This window comes from Doryrhamphus excisus, chromosome 13, assembly GCF_030265055.1.
Source record: "Doryrhamphus excisus isolate RoL2022-K1 chromosome 13, RoL_Dexc_1.0, whole genome shotgun sequence".
Taxonomy (NCBI): domain Eukaryota; kingdom Metazoa; phylum Chordata; class Actinopteri; order Syngnathiformes; family Syngnathidae; genus Doryrhamphus; species Doryrhamphus excisus.
In genome coordinates, this window is record NC_080478.1 from 19,045,188 (window position 1) to 19,067,794 (window position 22,607).

The following is a 22,607-nucleotide window of genomic DNA, read 5'->3' on the forward strand; positions in this document are numbered from 1 at the left end:
TAACCTAGCATGTTTTTGGAATGTGGGAGGAAACCGGAGTACCCGGACGGGGAGAACATGCAAACTCTACATAGAGATGGCCGAGAGTGGAATTGAACTCAGGTCTCCTAGCTGTGAGGTCTGCGCGCTAACCACTCGAACACCGTGCAGCTATAGCATGATTTCGACAAAATGACACAACTGATCATTCATTTTTTTGCTCATGAAAACCAACCGGGGCGGCACGGCGGTCTAGTGGTTAGAGCACAGACCTCACAGCTAGGAGACCAGGGTTCAATTCCACCCTCAGCCATCTCTTTGTGGAGTTTGCATGTTCTCCCTGTGCATGCGTGGGTTTTTTTCCGGGTACTCCGGTTTCCTCCCACATTCCAAAAACATGCTAGGTTAATTAGCGACTCCAAATTGTCCATAGGTATGAATGTGAGTGTGAATGGTTGTTTGTCTATATGTGCCCTGTGATTGGCTGGCCACCAGTCCGGGTTGTACCCCGCCTCTCGCCCCAAGACAGTCGGTGACAACTCTCGTGAGGATAAGCGGTAGAAAATGAATGAACATTATTCCAACAGTAAAATATGGTGGTGGTAGTGTGATGGTCTGGGACTGTTTTGCTGCATCAGGACCTGGAAGACTCACTGTGATAAATGGAACCATGAATTATTGTTAATATGCAAATATGGGCTGCACGGCGGACGAGTGGTTAGCGCGCAGACCTCACAGCTAGGAGACCAGGGTTCAATTCCACCCTCGGCCATCTCTGTGTGGAGTTTGCATGTTCTCCCCGTGCATGCGTGGGTTTTCTCCGGGTTTCCTCCCACATTCCAAAAACATGCTAGGTTAATTAGTGACTCCAAATTGTCCATAGGTATGAATGTGAGTGTGAATGGTTGTTTGTCTATATGTGCCCTGTGATTGGCTGGCCACCAGTCCAGGGTGTACCCCGCCTCTCTCCCCAAGACAGCTGGGATAGGAATGAATGAAAACCAACCGCACGGTGTAGGAATGGTTTGCATGTTGGCCACACAGTCAGGAAATCGTGAAGAATTGGGTTTGAATCTCTGTATTACATGTCCTCCCACATTCCAAAAACATGCACATTATGCTAATTGGCGACTCAATTCCGCATTGCCTGGACACACAGTAAGACGTGAAAACCTCTGCTAATGCTTCATGTTGTCTCATGACCATGACCAAGCTCCACACACGTGTTACATAATACATTATCCCCAAGTAAACACACGTATGACACACGACATAAACACAAACATTGTTGCTCCAGAGTTGTACGTAGTCACTTCCTCCCTTAAAACGACATGTGTGTAAACAGGGTTCATATTTTTGGAGATGAAGGATGACTTGCCTCTGTTAGTGAGCCAACATATTTCAATGTAGTTAGAAAGCATTGGCAGATGGATTGGATGTCCTTCAAACTGGACCAGCTGTTTTGCACATGTTCAAGACAGGAGTGAGCATCAACTATTTAAAATGGTATATGTAATGGTAATGGTAATGGTAATGGTAATGGTAATGGTAATGGTAATGGTAATGGTAATGGTTTAATTTCATTTGAACATGCATCAGATTACAATTGAATGCATCCCATAATCAGTTCACAGTTCCACATGTCCAAAAGGAGTAGGAAGAAGCAAAGCTTATTAAATCCTACCCCTCCATCTGGTACTTTTACAATCAGTAACTGTTACATTTGTTCACTTCCTGCTTTCATAATATAATTTAAGTTCTTTTTTTTCTTTCTTTCTTTCTTTCTTTCTTTCTTTCTTTCCTTCTTTCCTTCTTTCGTTCTTTCTTTCCTTCTTTCCTTCTTTCTTTCCTTCTTTCTTTCCTTCTTTCCTTCCTTCTTTCTTTCCTTCTTTCTTTCCTTCTTTCTTTCCTTCTTTCTTTCCTTCTTTTTTTCCTTCTTTTTTTCCTTCCTTCTTTCCTTCTTTCCTTCCTTCTTTCCTTCTTTCCTTCCTTCTTTCCTTCCTTCTTTCCTTCCTTCCTTCCTTCCTTCTTTCCTTCTTTCCTTCCTTCTTTCCTTCTTTCTTTCCTTCCTTCTTTCTTTCTTTCTTTCCTTCTTTCCTTCCTTCTTTCCTTCCTTCTTTCCTTCCTTCCTTCCTTCCTTCCTTCCTTCCTTCCTTCCTTCTTTCCTTCCTTCTTTCCTTCCTTCTTTCCTTCCTTCCTTCCTTCCTTCCTTCCTTCCTTCCTTCCTTCCTTCCTTCCTTCCTTCTTTTCTTCTTTCTTTCCTTCCTTCCTTCCTTCCTTCCTTCTTTCCTTCCTTCTTTCCTTCCTTCTTTCCTTTCTTCCTTCCTTCCTTTCTTCCTTCCTTCCTTTCTTCTTTCCTTCTTTCCTTCCTTTTTTCCTTCTTTCCTTCCTTCTTTCCTTCCTTCTTTCCTTCCTTCCTTCCTTCCTTCCTTCCTTCCTTCTTTCCTTCCGTCCTTCCTTCCTTCTTTCCTTCCTTCTTTCCTTCTTTCCTTCCTTCTTTCCTTCCTTCCTTCTTTCCTTCCTTTTTTCCTTCCTTCTTTCCTTCCTTCCTTCCTTCCTTCCTGCTTCCTTCCTTCCCCTTTCTTCCTTCCTTCCTTCCTTCCTTCCTTCCTTCCCCTTCCTTCCTTCATTTATAATATATTTATTTTTTTGAGTCGCCAATTAACCTAGCATGTAATGTGGGAGGAAACCGGAGTACCCTGATAGGGAGAACATGCAAACTCCAACACAGAGATGGTCGTGGGCGGAATCGAACTCCTACTCTAGGGTCCCCTAACTATGAGGCCTCCATGCTAACCACTCTGCAGTCCCAGCCCTGCAGTCCCATTAAGCAAACATGAAACCTGAAAAAACAGCCATATTGCTTCTAGTGTCAGTCTTATCCAAACTATTCTTCCTCTAAATGTTCTGAACTCCTGTTTCCATGACAGTACATTATCAAGCAAAGTAACCTTAGTAGAAGTTAATGTAGACCAAATTAATTTCACATCATGGTGACTTCTAACCCCACAAACCCACACCAGCTCAGTTCTAGCAAGACAGATCTGGATGCTACAATGCAACATGGCCTCATAAGAAGCTTACCCCCCCCCCCCCCCCCCCACTATTACCCCCATTTATCTGCATTAAGTCACAGTGAATAATGCAACGACCGGTTAACACAATAGCCTTAGTTGCTACTTATGTTTGTTTTGAAAGAAAAAAAATGTCACAAAGCAAAACTAATTCCAATTTGACCTACAGGATCTAATTGAGGATTAGCCCATACACCCCAAAACATGTCAACAATTCATCTCTCATCTTAATGCCGCCGCTAAGTAGCTTACATTTTTGCACACACAGATTTCCACGGTTGGCGTTTAAAGGTGCGCAGTATTCCCACACCAAATACTGCTTGATAACGTTCTTGAAACATTTAAATTAAGGCTCATTTTAGCAAACGCGGATATAGTGACTATATGTGTCAATCACATAATCTTTGGAGCGATTTGGCACCAACTGGCACCGGCCCAGATGACTCCTAGCATCATTAGTGCAACTTGGCTCGCGCCATTACATTCCAGTGGATTCCAATAAATGTTCTTGCCGGCAAACTCCATTTTTGCCGTCGTTACGGGCCACCACGAGCCAGTTGGGAGGCAGTTTGAGCCACTGCACGCCACTAGGCGCCACAGCAAATTGCACTGGCATGAACTGGCATGAACTGGCATGAACTGGTGCCAGCCCAGAGGACTCCTAGCATCATTAGTGCAACTTGGCTCGCGCCATTACATTCCAGTGGATTCCAATAGGTGCATTGTTTGTGACATTTGATTCCACTTAGTGGACACTTGGCGCCGATTGCTTGATGCAAGTGGCGTGACAAAAATTTTCAACATTTTGAAAATTTTCTTGCTGGCAAACTCAATTTTTGCCGTCATTTGCGGGCCACCACGAGCCAGTTGGGAGGCAGTTTGAGCCACTGCATGCCACTAGGCTCCAGAGCAAATTGCATTGGCATGAACTGGCACCAACTGGTGCAGGCCCAGAGGACTCCTAGCATCATTAGTGCAACTTGGCTTGCGCCATTACATTCCATTGGATTCCAATAGGCGGAAATTTTGTGACATTTGGTTCCACTTGGTGGACACTTGGCACCGATTGCTTGATGCAAGTGGCGTGACAAAAATTTTCAACATTTTGAAAATTTTCTTGCCGGCAAACTAAATTTTTGCCGTCGTTACGGGCCACCACGAGCCAGTTGGGAGGCAGTTTGAGCCACTGCATGCCACTAGGCGCCACAGCAAATTGCACTGGCATGAACTGGCAAGAACTGGCACCAACTGGCGCCGGCCCAGTAGACTCCTAACATCATTAGTGCAACTTGGCTCGCGCCATTACATTCCAGTGGATTCCAATAGGTGGATTATTTGTGACATTTGGTTCCACTTGGTGGACACTTGGCACCGATTGCTTGATGCAAGTGGCGTGACAAAAATTTTCAACATTTTGAAATTTTTCTTGCCGGCAAACTAAATTTTTGCCGTCGTTTGCGGGCCACCACGAGCCACTTGGGAGTCAGCGAATTGCATTGGCATGAACTGGCACCAACTGGCGCCAGCCCAGTGGACTTCTAGCATCATTAGTGCAACTTGGCTTGGGCCAGTACATTCCAGTGGATTCCAATAGGCGGAAATTTTGTGACATTTGGTTCCACTTGGTGGCGAGACAAAAATTTTCAACATTTTGAAATTTTCTTGCCGGCAAACTCAATTTTTGCTGTCGTTACGCGCCACCGCGAGCCACTTGGGAGGCAGTTTGAGCCACTGCACGCCACTAGGCGCCACATTGGCATGAACTGGCGCCGGCCAAGATGACTCCTAGCATCATTAGCGCAACTTGGCTCATTTTAGCCAACACGGATATATTATGAATGTTGGGAGTCGTGCAGCTGCTGCTAACTGAGCCAGAACAAGGGCGAGGCTAAGATATATAGCTCCCTCAACTCTCCAACAAAGCTGCAGATGCGCGTACAGTGGCAGTGGGGAATTCCGTACGGAGGGTTCCTCCTGATGCTAATACAGGAAGTTGCATTCATCTCCAACAGGAGCTAAGATTCCACATGGCCGCTCCACCATTCTACTACACATGGATCTATTTAGTCCTTGCATAATAATAATGCATCCGAGTCTTTTATCGTAATAATCTTATTGCAGCAGGAAGAAAATACGATAAACAATTATCTCCTACAATCCTTATACGAGGATTGTCTTTCTTTTTCACTTTTTTCTTTAAAAACACCTAAAAAGACCCACCTAGAAAACCTGTTTTACATAAGATGACATGCATATTAACTAACAATATTGTTATTATTATTTTTAATAACATTACGTTACTGGCGTAGCGACACCTCGCCAAACCACACCACACCGCCATGCTCAATACTGTAAGTATTACATGTTATTACGAATGTACCTGTTACAGCATGTATGTACTATATTCAAGCATAAAAGTATGTGCTGTCTTTTTTATCTGTTTTTATATCTTTAGAACGCACAAAAATAAGAGGAATAAGGATTGTGGATGATGGGGAAAAATTCCAAAAATAATGCTGTTAACTACTCCAGTCAGAGAGCAGGTTTGGGATCACTTGGAAATTTATTTTTTTTCCAAAAAAAAACACATTTTCATGCATTTCGCAAAAAAAATTATCCATTTCACAAACAATTAAAATGAATCAGATGATTTTCATCATTTTATAAGGCTAATAGATTATTAGAAAACCCATTTAAAAATCTAAACTAAAACTAAAATGTCTTACCATGCTGTTAACGACTCCCTTCAGAGAGCAGCACAAACTGGGTCTAACAAGGACGCAAAAACGATACGCAACTGTGCAAGAAGACAAATATCTGAGAGTGTGTAGTTGCTACTTGCATGCTTATTCTCATTACTCTTAGACTACCGCTCAAAAGTTTGGGATCACTTGCAAATGTATTTTTTTTTTTCAAAGAAAAACACATTTTCATGCATTTCGCAAAAAAATTTATCCATTTCACAAACAATTAAAATGAATCAGATGATTTTCATAATTTTGTAAGGGTAATAGATTATTAGAAAACGCATCTAAAAATAAATCTAAACTAAAACTAAAATGTCTTACCATGCTGTTAACTACTTCAGTCAGAGAGCAGCACAAACTGGGTCTAACAAGGACGCAAAAACGATGCGCAACTGTGCAAGAAGACAAATATCTAAGAGTGTGTAGTTGCTACTTGCATGCTTATTCTCATTCCTGTTAGACTACCGCTCAAAAGTTTGGGATCACTTGAAAATTTATTTTTTTTCCAAATAAAAACACATTTTCATGCATTTCACAAAAAAAATTTTTAAATCAATTTCACAAACAATTAAAATGAATCAGATGATTTTCAAAGAAGGATGTACATTTTTGCATAGAGGCCTACTATCAACAACTGTCAGTCCTCTGCATCAATCTCCTGGTATGGCTGCTAATCCAAGTTTATCATTTTATAAAAAAAATTAAAAAAAATATTTTTTTAATATAAATATAAAAAAAATAAAATAAAAAAATATTAAATTTTTTTTAAATATAAAAAAATCTAAACTAAAACTAAAATCTCTTACCATGCTGTTAACTACTCCTACTACCTTCAGAGAGCAGCACAAACTGGGTCTAACAAGGACACAAAAACGCTGCGCATATCTGAGAGTGTGTAGTTTAAGACAAAAACGCCTCACAGGTCGTCACTAAATAGTACCCGTCAAACACCAGTGTCGGTATCAACAACAAAGCGGCGACTTCGGGATGCTGGACTTCATGTCAGGACTTCCAAGAAAAAGCCATATCTCACACTGGACCCAAAAAATTCCGAGTCATCCCAAACTTTTGAGTAGTAGTGAAAGAAACGGGGTAAGCTAACAGTAGCGCTCGTGTATCATTTCGAGTCTCCAAATGTCGCCAGTTTTCCACTTCAAAATATTGCCACAGGGCACTGACATAACCAAGCAGCATTGAATGCATCATTACCGATACACTACCACACACAATGGGTATATTACTTGGCATAGTACTTGGATAACAATCTCTGAGCTGACAAAGACCATGTAATAAATAGGGTACACTCCCAAAACAACTAGTGGTCCAATTCCTGTCATATATTCGCTCTGAGCTCAATGCAATTGAACAATGAGGGACTGTTAAGAAGCCATAAACCCAAGACACCCAATCCCCGTCTCTTAAGTGAAGCCCGAAGCTGACACTTTTAATATTAGACATTACTTCAAATCCCTTCAGCGGGAATTTCCTAGACGTAAGTCATCCCCGATATGTTTTCATATTTTTAATATTTCCCTCCCGGCCAACATTTTTTTTTTGCTATCCGTTCCCCACAGAGGGAAAAGGCTTCACCGACTCCAACGCCTAATAAAGACAGATAACCTCAGTTTTCTCCACAGAGGTTTTATTGTGGGGTTGCAGCACAGAGTATGGTAATGGTAATGGTAATGGTAATGGTAATGGTAATGGTAATGGTAATGGTTTAATTTCATTTGAACATGCATCAGATTACAATTGAATGCATCACATAATCAGTTCCCAGTTCCACATGTCCAAAAGGAGTAGGAAGAAGCAAAGCTTATTAAATCCTACCCCTCCATCTGGTACTTTTACAATCAGTAACTGTTACATTTGTTCACTTCCTGCTTTCCTAATATAATTTCATTTTATTTAATTGTATTTCTTTTAATTTAAACAATTGTTTTTATTTTTTTTAATTAAAAAATACATGAGAATTTTTTTTTAATTTTTTTAATGGTTTATTTCATTTGAACATGCATCAGATTACAATTGAATGCATCCCATAATCAGTTCACAGTTCCACATGTCCAAAAGGAGTAGGAAGAAGCAAAGCTTATTAAATCCTACCCCTCAATCTGGTACTTTTACAATCAGTAACTGTTCCATTTGTTCACTTCCTGCTTTCATAATATATTTTCACTTTATTTAATTGTATTTTTTTTCATTTAAATTTTTTAAAAAAAATTTTTTTAATTAAAAATACATCAGAATTTTTTTTAATTTTTAAATTTTTTTAAATGGTTTTATTTCATTTGAAAATGCATCAGATTACAATTGAATGCATCCCATAATCAGTTCCCAGTTCCACATGTCCAAAAGGAGTAGGAAGAAGCAAAGCTTATTAAATCCTACCCCCCCATCTGGTACTTTTACAATCAGTAACTGTTACATTTGTTCACTTCCTGCTTTCCTAATATAATTTCATTTTATTTAATTGTAATTTTTTAATTTAAAAAAATGTTTTTAATTTTTTTTAAATTAAAAAATACATCAGATTTTTTTTTAATGGTTTTATTTATTTTAAAATGCATCAGATTACAATTGAATGCATCACAAAATCAATTCACAGTTCCACATGTCCGAAAGGAGTAGGAAGAAGCAAAGCTTATTACATCCAACCCCCCCTCCCCCATCTGGTACTTTTACAATCAGTAACTGTTACATTTGTTCACTTCCTGCTTTCCATAATACAGTTTAAGGTTTTGTTTTGTTTTTTAATAAAAAAAATAATTTTTAGCCTTATGCATTATTTTAGCTGTTTGAAGATGAACTATATCAGCAAGTTGAAGTATTTGTGATTTTAGAAATAAGGAGTTAGTATGTTCTCTGTAGGCGGCATAAAGAGTAGAAGTGATGAAAGCATCGCCTCCGGCCGGTCCAGATGGACATTAGTTCCTTTCTGGCAGAGTCAGAATACTTTGACACTTTAATTTAAGTCAACATTAGATGTAATTTACACCTCCGCTAAGTGTGCCTTCAGCTGGGAAGGAAGGAAGTGCATGGAAACAGGAAGCGGCTGGGGCCAGGGTAGTAAACAAATGAACAAACAGCAGATACTAGTAAACAAAAGTCGGATTCCACATATAAAATGCAATGATATCATCTTTGGATCGAACTGGCACCGACTGGCGCCGGCCCAGTGGACTCCTAGCATCATTGGCGCAACTTGGCTCGCGCCATTTGTGACATTTGGTTCCACTTGGTGGACACTTGGGGCCGATTGCTTGTTGCAAGATGAAAATTTTCTTGCCAACAAACTCAATTTTTGCCATCGTTACGTGCCACCACGAGCCAGTTGGGAGGCAGTTTGAGCCACTGCACGCCACTAGGACATTTTTTTTTTGCCACCAAAATTGTACGTCAACCACTGAGAAATTAATGCTAAGAGTCCACAGGGCCGGCGCCAGTTGGTGCCAGTTGGTGCCAGTTGGCGCCAGTTGGCGCCAAAGATTATGTGATTGGTGCATAGTGGGTAGCCGAATTAGCCGAATTACTAGTAAACAAAAGTCGTATTCCACATATAAAATGCAATGATATAATCTTTGGCTCGAACTGGCACCAACTGGCGCAGGCCCAGTGGACTCCTAGCATCATTGGCACAACTTGGCTTGCGCCATTACATTCCATTGGATTCCAATAGGCGGATTGTTTGTGACATTTGGTACCACTTGGTGGACACTTGGCACCGATTTGCCGTCGTTACGTGCCACCACGAGCCAGTCGGGAGGCAGTTTGAGCCACTGCATGCCACTCGGCACCTTATTAGCGACACTAGCCACCGCAGCGAATTGCATTGGCGTGAACTGGCACCAACTGGCGCCGGCACAATGGACTCTTAACATAGCATAAGTTAGCTTTTTTTTTAGCATTTTTTAATCGTCAACATTAGATGTAATTTACGCCTCCGTTAAGCGTGCCTTCAGCTGGGAAGGAAGGAAGTGCATGGAAACAGGAAGCTTTCGGATTCCACATATAAAATGCAAAGTTAGCCTGTAAAGCTAACCCTGAATTGACACAAAGAGGCTAAATGTGTTTTTATTTTAATTTTAATGATATCCCTTACACAACAACACCAGGCAGGGGGCAACATCACCGGAGAGCTTTGTATAGAAATGTACTAGCCTATTGTTTCTAATCATATTACATGTTCTCCCTCTCATCTGCATGTGGTTATCTCCTGGCGAGGTTACTCAAAAACTGGTCCGACCTTGCTCGGTGTAAGTCCTTTCCATGCCAGACTTTTTCGAATAATGAAAACAGGCAAACAGAACATGAAAATGACCAGAAGATGAACGTTTTCATGGGAACAATTTGCAATGACAGGACAGCCATTAGTCGCTATTAGCGATGTTATTGTTCTGTCTGTCGGCATAGGCTTGTAAAGCGGTGGGAACAGCTGTAATGTACGCTCGCTAGGCCATAATATTAGGTACATAAAAAAAGGGACGGAAAGTGGTGTACTGCACGGAATCATACTGGGTGTTTCGGTCACCGTCATTGAGCTGATACTGTATTGACCCAATATAAGACGAGGAATTTGCTGTGGCGCCTACTGTCGCCAATAAGGTGCCTAGTGGCGTGCAGTGGATGAAACTGCCTCCCAACTGGCTCGTGGTGGCCCGGAATGGCGGCAAAAATGAAGTTTGCCAGCAAGAAAATTTCAAAATGTTGAAAATTTTTGTCACGCCACTTGCATCAAGCAATCGGCGCCAAGTGTCCACCAAGTGGAACCAAATGTCACAAACAATCCACCTATTGGAATCCACTGGAATTTAATGGCGCGAGCCAAGTTGCGCCAATGATGCTAGGAGTCTACTGGGCCAGCGCCAGTTGGAGCCAGTTCATGCCAGTTCATGCCAATGCAATTTGTTGTGGCGCCTAGTGGTGTGCAGTGGCTCAAACTGCCTCCCAACTGGCTCGTGGTGGCCCGTAACAACGGCAAAAATTAAGTTTGCCGGCAAGAAAATTTCAAAATGTTGAAAATTTTTGTCACGCCACTTGCAACAAGCAATCAGTGCCAAGTGTCCACCAAGTGGAACCAAATGTCACAAACAATCCGCCTATTGGAATCCACTGGAATGTAATGGCGCGAGCCAAGCTGCGCCAATGATGCTAGGAGTCCACTGGGCCGGCGCCAGTTGGTGCCAGTTCATGACAATGCAATTTGCTGTGGCACTGAGTGGCGTGCAGTGGCTCAAACTGCCTCCCAACTGGCTCGTGGTGGCCCGTAACGATGGCAAAAATTTTGTTTGTCGGCAAGAAAATTTCAAAATGTTGAAAATTTTCATTGCGCCACTTGCATCAAGCAATCGGCGCCAAGTGTCCACCAAGTGGAACCAAATGTCACAAACAATCCGCCTATTGGAATCCACTGGAATGTAATGGCGCGAGCCAAGTTGTGGCAATGATGCTAGGAGTCCACTGGGCCGGCGCCAGTTGGTGCCAGTTCATGACAATGCAATTTGTTGTGGCGCTGAGTGGCGTGCAGTGGCTCAAACTGCCTCCCAACTGGCTCGTGGTGGCCCGTAACGATGGCAAAAATTTTGTTTGTTGGCAAGAAAATTTCAAAATGTGGAAAATTTTTGTCACGCCACTTGCAACAAGCAATCAGCGCCACCAAGTGGAACCAAATGTCACAAACAATCCGCCTATTGGAATCCACTGGAATGTAATGGCGCGAGCCAAGTTGCGGCAATGATGCTAGGAGACCACTGGACCGGCGTCATTTGGTGCCAGTTCGCGCCATTTCACGCCAACGATTATGTGATTGGCGCGTAGTGGCTCGCTGTGGCGCCGAATAACGGCGACATTGCAACATGCCGTGCGAACATTAATTCGGAGCCACAGCGAGCCACTACTTGCCAATGACATAATCTTTGGCTCGAACTGGCACCAACTGGCGCCGGCCCAGTGGACTCCTAGCATCATTGGCGCAATTTGGCTCGCGCCATTACATTCCAGTGGATTCCAATAGGCGGATTGTTTGTGACATTTGGTTCCACTTGGTGGACACTTCACACCGATTGCTTGATGCAAGTGGCGTGACAAAAATTTTCAACATTTTGAAATTTTCTTGCTGGCAAACTCAATTTTTGCCGTTGTTACAGGCCACCACGAGCCAGTTGGGAGGCAGTTTGAGCCACTGCATGCCACTAGGCACCATATTGGTGACACCCAGTGGACTCTTAACATAGCATAAGTTAGCTTTTTTTTTTTTGTTAGCATTTTTTTAGTCATCAATACGTGGATGCAGGTCATTCTCGCTTGTGTGTTCAGATGCTGAACGGATACTCACGTTTGATGCAGCGATTGGTTCCCGGTGCCACAGCCCAGCCGGAGCAGCACTGCTGACCTCCGCACACGTTAGGCCTGGACAGAGGGGGGACGTATGCACAAAGAACCGTGAGACAAGATACTCTAGAACCCGATTATGTCGACGTCGGCATAAGCGGTTGTCGACATAAAATAAAAAATAAACTTCGTCCCTTGCTACTTTGTCCTTAGAATTCCGCGGTTTAACTCTTGTGTTTATTCCAAAATATTTCGATGACTAAATTCTGCTATTTTCTGTGAAAATATGAGTCAAAAATTAGCTTAATGTTTGCCTAAATTGAAGCATTTTGAAGCATAAAATTGGCAAAATGAGCTAAAATACAGGCATTCAGAATACGCATTCAAATACATAATGTCTTACATTTATGTAGTATTCTACCCTGGTCACTAGGTGGTGATGCACAAAAAAACACCAGACAGATTTATCACAACAGGCCCCGCCTCTCACCCAAAGACAGCTGGGATAGGCTCCAGCATACCCCCTGCGTACAAAACACCCACACTGAGCTAAAACTCAAATCTTAATCCCCCAATATCACCGGAAGACGTTATTATGTCCACTCTATTGGGTAATATAAGCATAACAGTGACTATAGGGTTGCTATTTCATGTGTACAGGGCTCTAATAATTATTATCGGTTTAAATTCAACACCATTATTTATAATATACATCCCATAATCAGTTCACAGTTCCACATGTTCAAAAGGAGTAGGAAGAAGCAAAGCTTATTAAATCCTACCCCTCCATCTGGTACTTTTACAATCAGTAACTGTTACATTTGTTCACTTCCTGCTTTCCGAACATAGTTTTTTTCAAGTTTTTTTTTTGTCACGTACCGAAGTACGAGGTGATATGACCGGGGGTCAAGTATTCGACAGCCGCACCACAAACCACAATAAGCTTACTAATAACCTTTTTAGTGGTTAGCATGCAGACCTCACAGCTAGGAGACCAGGGTTCAATTCCACCCTCGGCCATCTCTGTGTGGAGTTTGCATGTTCTCCCCGTCCGGGTACTCCGGTTTCCTCCCACATTCCAAAAACATGCTAGGTTAATTAGCGACTCCAAATTGTCCATAGGTATGAATGTGAGTGTGAATGGTTGTTTGTCTATATGTGCCCTGTGATTGGCTGGCCACCAGTCCAGGGTGTACCCCGCCTCTCTCCCCAAGAAGACAGCCGGTGACGACCCTTGTGAGGATAAGCGGTAGAAAATGAATGAACATTATTCCAACAGTAAAATATGGTGGTGGTAGTGTGATGGTCTGGGACTGTTTTGCTGCATCAGGACCTGGAAGACTCACTGTAATAAATGGAACCATGAATTATTGTTAATATGGACATATGGGCTGCACGGCGGACGAGTGGTTAGCTCGCAAGCCTTACAGCTAGGAGAACCGAGTTCAATTCCAACCTCTGCTATCTCTGTGTGGAGTTTTGTGTGGGTTTTCTCCGGGTACTCCGGTTTCCTCCCACATTCCAAAAAAAACATGCTAGGTTAATTAGCGACTCCAAATTGTCCATAGGTATGAATGTGAGTGTGAATGGTTGTTTGTCTATATGTGCCCTGTGATTGGCTGGCCACCAGTCCAGAGTGTACCCCCGTCCTCTCGCCCGAAGACAGCTGGGATAGGCTCCAGCACTCCCATAAGTGGGACCGACTGTACGACTAAACAGACCCACAGCGTGACAACTGGTCCGTGTGTGTGGGCGGCCTCCTCCCGGTCCCTTCGCCTGACAAAAACCAATCTGATTTAATGTTGTTTTAGGTTCAGACCATTTCGATGGGGGCGGCTGATCGATAATGACACCTCGGGAGATTACGTTTTAATAGAATTTAAAGCAATAAAGCGAGAATCAGGGAAGGGTCAGGAAACTCGATCTGAGCGCCGACGTTCCTCTGACCGTCGGCATTGGAAAACAAGCGTGGAGTTATTTGAACCTTGGAGGGATTATGCGAGACACACGGGACATGAAAAGCACCCTACGTACATCCTCGGTAAATCGCTGAGCAAATTAGAAACGACGAGATTCTTTGCACTCGTTAATCCTCCATCGTTAAAAAAAAAAAATTGCCAATTTTTGTGCAGCGGAGGCGCTGGCACCGATTTGGCCGCCATCGTCTGACTCGTGGATGATTTGAGAAGATAGGGCACGCATTGACTTCTTGACCTGGCTCGGATTTGTACTCATCCGCCTATTGGAATCCACTGGAATGTGGCAGTGAATTGTGTGAATCCAGTGGCATGCAGTGGCTCAAACTGCCTCCCAACTGGCTCGTGGTGGCACGTAACAACGGCAAAAATTGAGATTGCTGGCAAGAAAATTTCAAAATATTGAAAATTTACGTCACGCAACAAGCAATCGGCTTGTTGTGGAACCAAATGTCACAAACAATGCGCCTATTGGAATCCACTGGGATGTAATGGCGCGAACCAAGTTGCGCCAATGATGCTAGGAGTCTACTGGGCCGGCGCCAGTTGGTGCCAGTTCACGCCAATGCAAATCGCTGCGGCAGCTAGTGTCACCAATAAGGTGCCTAGTGGAATGCAGTGGCTCAAACTGCCTCCCAACTGGTTCGTGCAATCGGTGCCAAGTGTCCACCAAGTGGAACCAAATGTCACAAACAATCCGCCTATTGGAATTCAATGGAATGTAATGGCGCGAGCCAAGTTGCACTAATGATGCTAGGAGTCCATTGGGCCAGTGCCAGTTGGTGCCAGTTCATGCCAATGCAATTTGCTGTGGCGCCTAGTGGCGTGCAGTGGCTCAAACTGCCTCCCAACTGGCTCGTGGTGGCCCGCAAACGACGGCAAAAATTTTGTTTGTCGGCAACAAAATTTCAAAATGTTGAAAATCTTCGTCACGCCACTTGCAACAAGCAATCGGTGCCAAGTGTCCACCAAGTGGAATCAAATGTCACAAACAATGCACCTATTGGAATCCACTGGAATGTAATGGCGCGAGCCAAATTGTGGCAATGATGCTAGGAGTCTACTGGGCCAGCGCCAGTTGGTGCCAGTTCATGCCAGTTCATGCCAATGCAATTTGTTGTGGCGCCGAGTGGCGTGCAGTGGCTCAAACTGCCTCCCAACTGGCTCGTGGTGGCACGTAACGATGGCAAAAATTGAGTTTGTCGGCAAGAAAATGTCAAAATATTGAAAATTTACGTCACGCAACAAGCAATCGGCGCGAAGTGTCCACCAAGTGGAACCAAATCTCACAAACAATCCGCCGATTGGAATCCACTGGAATGTAATGGCGCGAGCCAAGTTGCGCCAATGATGCTAGGAGTCTACTGGGACGGCGCCAGTTGGTGGCAGTTCATGCCAATGCAATTTGTTGTGGCGCCTAGTGGCGTGCAGTGGCTCAAACTGCCTCCCAACTGGCTCGTGGTGGCACGTAACAATGGCAAAAATAGAGTTTGTCGGCAAGAAAATTTCAAAATATTGAAAATTTTCATTGCGCCACTTGCATCAAGCAATCGGTGCCAAGTGTCCACCAAGTGGAACCAAATGTCACAAACAATCCACCTATTGGAATCCACTGGAATGTAATGGCGCGAGCCAAGTTGCGGCAATGATGCTAGGAGTCTACTGGGCCAGCGCCAGTTGGTGCCAGTTCATGCCAGTTCATGCCAATGCAATTTGCTTTGGCGCCTAGTGGCGTGCAGTGGCTCCAACTGCCTCCCAACTGGCTCGTGGTGGCCCGCAAACGACGGCAAAAATTTTGTTTGTCGGCAAGAAAATTTCAAAATGTTGAAAATCTTCGTCACGCCACTTGAAACAAGCAATCGGCGCCAAGTGTCCACCAAGTGGAATCAAATGTCACAAACAATTCACCTATTGGAATCCACTGGAATGTAATGGCGCGAGCCAAGTTGCGGCAATGATGCTAGGAGTCCACTGGGCCGGCGACAAATTAGAAACCTGAGCAAATTAGAAACGACGAGATTCTTTGTACTCGTTAATCCTCCATCGTTTAAAAAAAAAAAAAATTGCCAATTTTTGTGCAGCGGAGGCGCTGGCACCGATTTGGCCGCCATCGTCTGACTCGTGGATGATTTGAGAAGATAGGGCACGCATTGACTTCTTGACCTGGCTCGGATTTGTACTCATTAAGAGCTACGCGTGGCGCCGAGGCGTCACGGAGATAACGTGTAGTTGTTTAGGCCCCTTTGGCGAGCTCTCCGTTGACGTAAATCAAACACATCAGACCCGCGCCAAAGTCATCAGTCAACACGTACAAATTCCATCACATGATTTATCCCCCCCCCCCCCTATGAAGACTTTGATACCGGCGGGTCGCTGTTAACATGATAAATCAGCTGTGTGTTAACACCTTGTCATTTGTTTACTACGATTTTGCAAAAATGAAAGTGGGTGGGGGCGGCACGGTGGTCTAGGGGTTAGCGCGCAGACCTCACAGCTAGGAGACCAGGGTTCAATTCCACCCTCGGGCATCTCTGTGTGGAGTTTGCATGTTCTCCCCGTGCATGCGTGGGTTTTCTCCTGGTACTCCGGTTTCCTCCCACATTCCAAAAACATGCTAGGTTAATTAGCGACTCCAAATTGTCCATAGGTATGAATGTGAGTGTGAATGGTTGTTTGTCTATATGTGCCCTGTGATTGGCTGGCCACCAGTCCAGGGTGTACCCCGCCTTACGCCCGAAGACAGCTGGGATAGGCTCCAGCACCCCCGCGACCCTCGTGAGGAAAAAGCGGTAGAAAATGAATGAATGAATGAAAGTGGGTGGAGTCACGTGTCGGCTACAGAAAGTAGCGAGTCAGCGTGAAAGTGGAAAAAAAAAGTCAATTCCAATGCTGAGGGCATGAGAGTCAAGGAAGCTGAGTGGTCATTCCAAGCGGAAATGTGTCAGGAAAAACACTTTGTGGATCCTCTTCCTCGAATATGGCAATAAATTAATATGCTTTATGTCCGTCAGAACTTAATATTTTTATTAGTTTATTACAGAATCATGGAATGATGTCAAAACCTCACCAAGTTTTTATTTTAGTTAGCGAAATGACTCACATTATGTTTCATTGTTGTTGTGACAGGGCTGCACGGTGGTCGAGTGGTTAGCACGTATGCCTCACAGTTAGGAAACCCGAGTTCAATCCCACCCTCGGCCATCTCCGGGTACTCCGCTTTCCTCCCACATTCCAAAAACATGCTAGGCTAATTAGCGACTCCAAATTGTCCATAGGTATGAATGTGAGTGTGAATGGTTGTTTGTCTATATGTGCCCTGTGATTGGCTGGCCACCAGTCCAGGGTGTACCCCGCCTCTCTCCGCCCCAAGACAGCTGGTGACGACCCTCGTGAGGATAAGCGGTAGAAAATGAATGAACATTATTCCAACAGTAAAATATGGTGGTGGTAGTGTGATGGTCTGGGACTGTTTTGCTGCATCAGGACCTGGAAGACTACTGGAAGTCTACTATAATAGGTAATACAAGTATGAGACTATGTGACTATAGGGGTGTTACTTCATGTTTACAGGGCTCTAATGTTATACGTTTTTAGAAGCTCAACCGTTTATTTAGCTACAAGGCCAAAAATGCATAATTAGGTTAACAAAAAAACATACATAAGTCGCACAAGGCCAAAAATGCATAATTAGGTAGAAAAAAACATACATAAGTCGCACTGGAATATAAGTCACACAAAGCCAAAAATGCATGATTAGGTACGGAAAAAAACATACATAAGTCACACTGGAGTATAAGTCGCACAAGGCCAAAAATACATAATTAGGTATAAAAAAACATACATAAGTCGCACTGGAGTATAAGTCGCACAAGGCCAAAAATGCATAATTAGGCAGAAAAAAATCATATATAAGTCGCACTGGAGTATAAGTCACACATGGCCAAAAATGCATAATTAGGTAGACAAAAACATACATAAGTCGCACTGGAGTATAAGTCGCACAAGGCCAAAAATGCATAATTACGTACGAAAAAAAAACATACATAAGTCGCACTGGATTATAAGTCACACAAAGCCAAAAATGCATAATTAGGTATGAAAAAAACATACATAAGTCGCACTGGAGTATAAGTCGCACAAGGCCAAAAATGCATAATTAGGTAGAAAAAAACATACATAAGTCGCACTGGAGTATAAGTCGCACAAGGCCAAAAATGCAAAATTAGGTAAGCAAAAAAAACATACATAAGTCGCACTGGAGTATAAGTCGCACAAGGCCAAAAATGCATAATTAGGTAGGAAAAAAAAACATACATAAGTCGCTTTAGAGTATAAGTCGCACAAGGCCAAAAATGCATAATTAGGTAGAAAAAAACATACATAAGTAAACGGGGATTCCTTAAGCTTTCCTTAAGCTGGGCCTTAAACAAGCAGGTTAGGTTAGTTCAACTGTGCATACTGTCTGATTAATGGCACGTTTCCGACGTGTTGTCTTGAAGCCTGCAGGATGTTTAAAGTAACAAGGGCAGGGACGTATGGCCCTAACGTATATAAGTAAAGGTTTTGTCTAAAACGCGTGCCAGATAGATTCCATCAAAACGTCTCCTAGAAATTGTCTGGATAAGAAAAAAAAAAAGTCTTGCAGAGGATCTTTTATTTGAGTGTCTATCCAAGGTCAGCCCAGGGTCCAATCCCTGTGTGATCATTATGTAAACACTCTCCCCACCGCCCTCATCTGTGAGTATCATGCTTTGTGTCCCTATGGAACAAACAGGACTGGATGCATAAAGGGTTCATTAGACAGAAAGAAAAGAGCTTTAATATGGAAACAAGCCATCTTCCTGTTGGGGAGGTTGACAGAGACACAAAACAAGAAAAGAAACAGAGACTTGTTGGACAAAACAGGTGGTTCTGATCCCCGGGCAGATTTTTTTTTTTTTTTTTTTTTTTTGCAAATGGAGCCACAACAACACATGGTCCCTGGAACCAGGCACAAAAGTGGGACACACACTGAAGCAGTGTGGCTATTCCTCTATTCCTCAGAGTTTAAAAATGCATGTATTGGTACTAATAATTTACATGCAATTATGTCATATAGCATATTTTCTTCTATGATTGAGTGGAAAAGACACAAAACATCCATCCATCCATTTTCTATGCCGCTTATCCTCACTGGTCCTCACTACGGTATGTTGGAGCCTATCCCAGCTGACTTTGGGGGCAAACCTTGGACTGGTCGCTAGCTAAAACACACTCACGTTCATACCCATGGACCAGTGGTGGACAAACTACGGCCCGGGGGCCACATGCGGCCCGCCAAGTGGTTGAATCCGGCCCGCTAGTTGCTTTCGAATTATTTTAACTTTTAAGATACAAACTGGCAACATGACTTGCAAGTCGGATGTCTTATTAGTAAAAAAAATAAAAATAAAAACTGTAAAATTACCGTATTTTCTGGACTATAAGTCGCACTGGAGTATAAGTCGCACATGGCCAAAAATGCATAATTCGGTACAAAAAAACATGCATAAGTCGCACTGGAGTATAAGTCGCACAAGGCCAAAAATGCATAATTAGGTAGAAAAAAAACATACATAAGTCGCACTGGAGTAGAAGTCGCACATGGCCAAAAATGCATAATTCGGTACAAAAAAACATGCATAAGTCGCACTGGAGTATAAGTCGCACAAGGCCAAAAATGCATAATTAGGTAGAAAAAAAACATACATAAGTCGCACTGGAGTATAAGTCACACAAGGCCGAAAAGCCATAATTAAGTAGAAAAAAACATACATAAGTCACACTGGAGTATAAGTCACAAGTCCAAAAATGCATAAATAGGTAAGAAAAAAAACCCCATACATAAGTTGCACTGGAGTATAAGTCGCACATGACCAAAAATGCATAATTAGGTTAAAAAAAACATACATAAGTCACACTGGAGTATAAGTCGCACAAGGCCAAAAATGCATAATTAGGTATAAAAAAAAACATACATAAGTCGCACTGGAGTATAAGTCGCACAAGGCCAAAAATGCATAATTAGGTAGAAAAAAAACATACATAAGTCGCACTGGAGTATAAGTCACAAGTCCAAAAATGCATAAATAGGTAAGAAAAAAACCCATACATAAGTTGCACTGGAGTATATGTCAAACAAGGCCAAAAATGCATAATTAGGTAGAAAAAAAAACATACATAAGTCGCACTGGAGTGTAAGTCGCACAAGGCCAAAAATGCATAATTAGGTAGGAAAAAAAACATACATAAGTCGCACTGGAGTATAAGTCGCACATGACCAAAAATGCATAATTAGGTAGAAAAAAATCATATATAAGTCGTACTTGAGTATAAGTTGCACAAGGCCAAAAATGCATAATTAGGTATAAAAAAAAACATACATAAGTCGCACTGGAGTATAAGTCGCACAAGGCCAAAAATGCATAATTTGGTAGAAAAAAAACATACATAAGTCGCACTGGAGTATAAGTCGCACAAGGCAAAAAATGCATAATTAGGTAAGCAAAAAAAAACATACATAAGTCGCACTGGAGTATAAGTCGCACAAGGCCAAAAATGCATAATTAGGTAGAAAAAAAAACATACATAAGTCGCACTGGAGTGTAAGTCGCACAAGGCCAAAAATGCATAATTAGGTAGGAAAAAAAACATACATAAGTCGCACTGGAGTATAAGTCGCACATGACCAAAAATGCATAATTAGGTAGAAAAAAATCATATATAAGTCGTACTTGAGTATAAGTTGCACAAGGCCAAAAATGCATAATTAGGTATAAAAAAAAACATACATAAGTCGCACTGGAGTATAAGTCGCACAAGGCCAAAAATGCATAATTTGGTAGAAAAAAAACATACATAAGTCGCACTGGAGTATAAGTCGCACAAGGCCAAAAATGCATAATGGGTAAGCAAAAAAACATACATAAGTCGCACTGGAGTATAAGTCACACAAGGCCAAAAATGCATAATTAGGTAGAAAAAAACATACATAAGTCGCACTGGAGTATAAGTCGCACAAGGCCAAAAATGCATAATTAGGTAGAAAAAAAATCATATATAAGTCGCACTGGAGTATAAGTCACAAAAATGCATAATTAGATAAGAAAGAAAAACATACATAAGAACAGCCAACTTATGAAAACAAAGTGCTATGGTGCCACCCCTTCTATGGACAATTAATTAATTCACATTTTTGAATTAACTGTCCAGTCCGCGTATTAATTGACATCCTTATGATCAATATGGGGGCGATAAAGGCTTATTAATGTGTTGGGATGATCAATAATGCAACCAGGGGGGCTTAAAGTTGTTTTTATGGGATATTCCAGCTATTAGCTGCAGAGCAACCAATGAAAAAACCGCATCAATGGACTCTAACTAAAATGGGTGACTACTGACACATTGATTGACAGGTACTGGATTGTTGCTCCACTTACCCAACAAGTCGTCTCGTGCTGCTGCTGGACTTGCTGCTCTGCCTACGGTTCACTCTGGTCCTGGTCTGGGTGGGGGTCAGGCTGCTCGGGTGTCTGCCGGTCGTCCTCCGGGCAGAGTGGAGTTCCGCGGCACCTGCTTTAGGTAGAGCAGCCCTGCTGCCGCCATCGCCCTGCGGCGCCGTGCTCCTGGAGAGCCGGCCATGGGTGCTCTCCGGCGGGCTTTCACCGGCATCATGTGAGGGGTCCCAGATCGCGGCTTCTTTCCTCCCACCTGTCGAGTCCGCGTGGGCATCACTTATCAGCGCAACCGCTAAAAACATCACCACAGCTAAGCCGGTGCGCTCCATTTGAGGGGTGTAGGAACTTTGAGTGTTTTTAAACAAAAAAAAAAATGCCAAAAAAAACAACTCTCCTTCAAAAAGTTATTAACTAAGACGGCATCCTGTTTCTGTTCCTAAGTACGAAACAAGACTGGATAGTTCCTCATAATGACCACATTGAAGCAAACATAATTCCTAATAATAATTCCTCCTCCAATGAGGAGCAGCGCGCTGCTGAAGCTGAGGTCCGAATCCGAAGTGAGAGAAGAGTGTGCGTCCTTCCTGCTCCCATGAAGATCACCAACCAACCAACCAACCAACCACCACCTCTTTCGCCTCCGGAGTCACCCGGACTCTGCGTGGGTGGAGGAAACACCCCCTTGTCGACTGTATTATTATTGCTCCTGCTTTACCCCTGGAACTGGACGATACGGAAAGTTTTGGTATCGATCCGATACCATGTCAATCCGGAAGCGATATTGCCGATACCATGATACGTCTTCATTAACTTGTTGTTCATATAATTAGAATATTATATAATATAATAAATTTATGACAGAGTATCAGAGAAAAAAAGAATAAAGTAGTAACTTTACGAGACTAAAAAAAATATTATTTTATTTTTTATTTAGTATTATTTATATTATTAATTTTACACAAACTCGTAATATTAGGAAATATAATACATTCATGACAAAAATCGTAATAACAACTTTAAGACTTT

The 22,607-nt window shown here is 42.6% G+C and overlaps 1 protein-coding gene across 3 annotated transcripts in view; it reads right to left on the reverse strand.

Annotated features, from left to right (window-relative positions):
- Nucleotides 1-22,180, reverse strand: part of LOC131139964 (latent-transforming growth factor beta-binding protein 2-like) — a 169,949-nt gene extending 147,769 nt beyond the window's left edge. For all 3 annotated transcript variants that reach the window (XM_058089942.1, XM_058089941.1, XM_058089940.1), the window contains exons 1-2: nucleotides 21,564-22,180; nucleotides 12,135-12,208 (exon numbers count right to left, since the gene is read on the reverse strand). In XM_058089942.1, the coding sequence (XP_057945925.1) occupies nucleotides 12,135-12,208; nucleotides 21,564-21,910 (421 nt within the window). In that variant the 5' untranslated portion in view covers nucleotides 21,911-22,180. The remainder of the gene's footprint in view (nucleotides 1-12,134; nucleotides 12,209-21,563) is intronic.
- Between the last annotated feature and the right edge of the window lie 427 nt (nucleotides 22,181-22,607).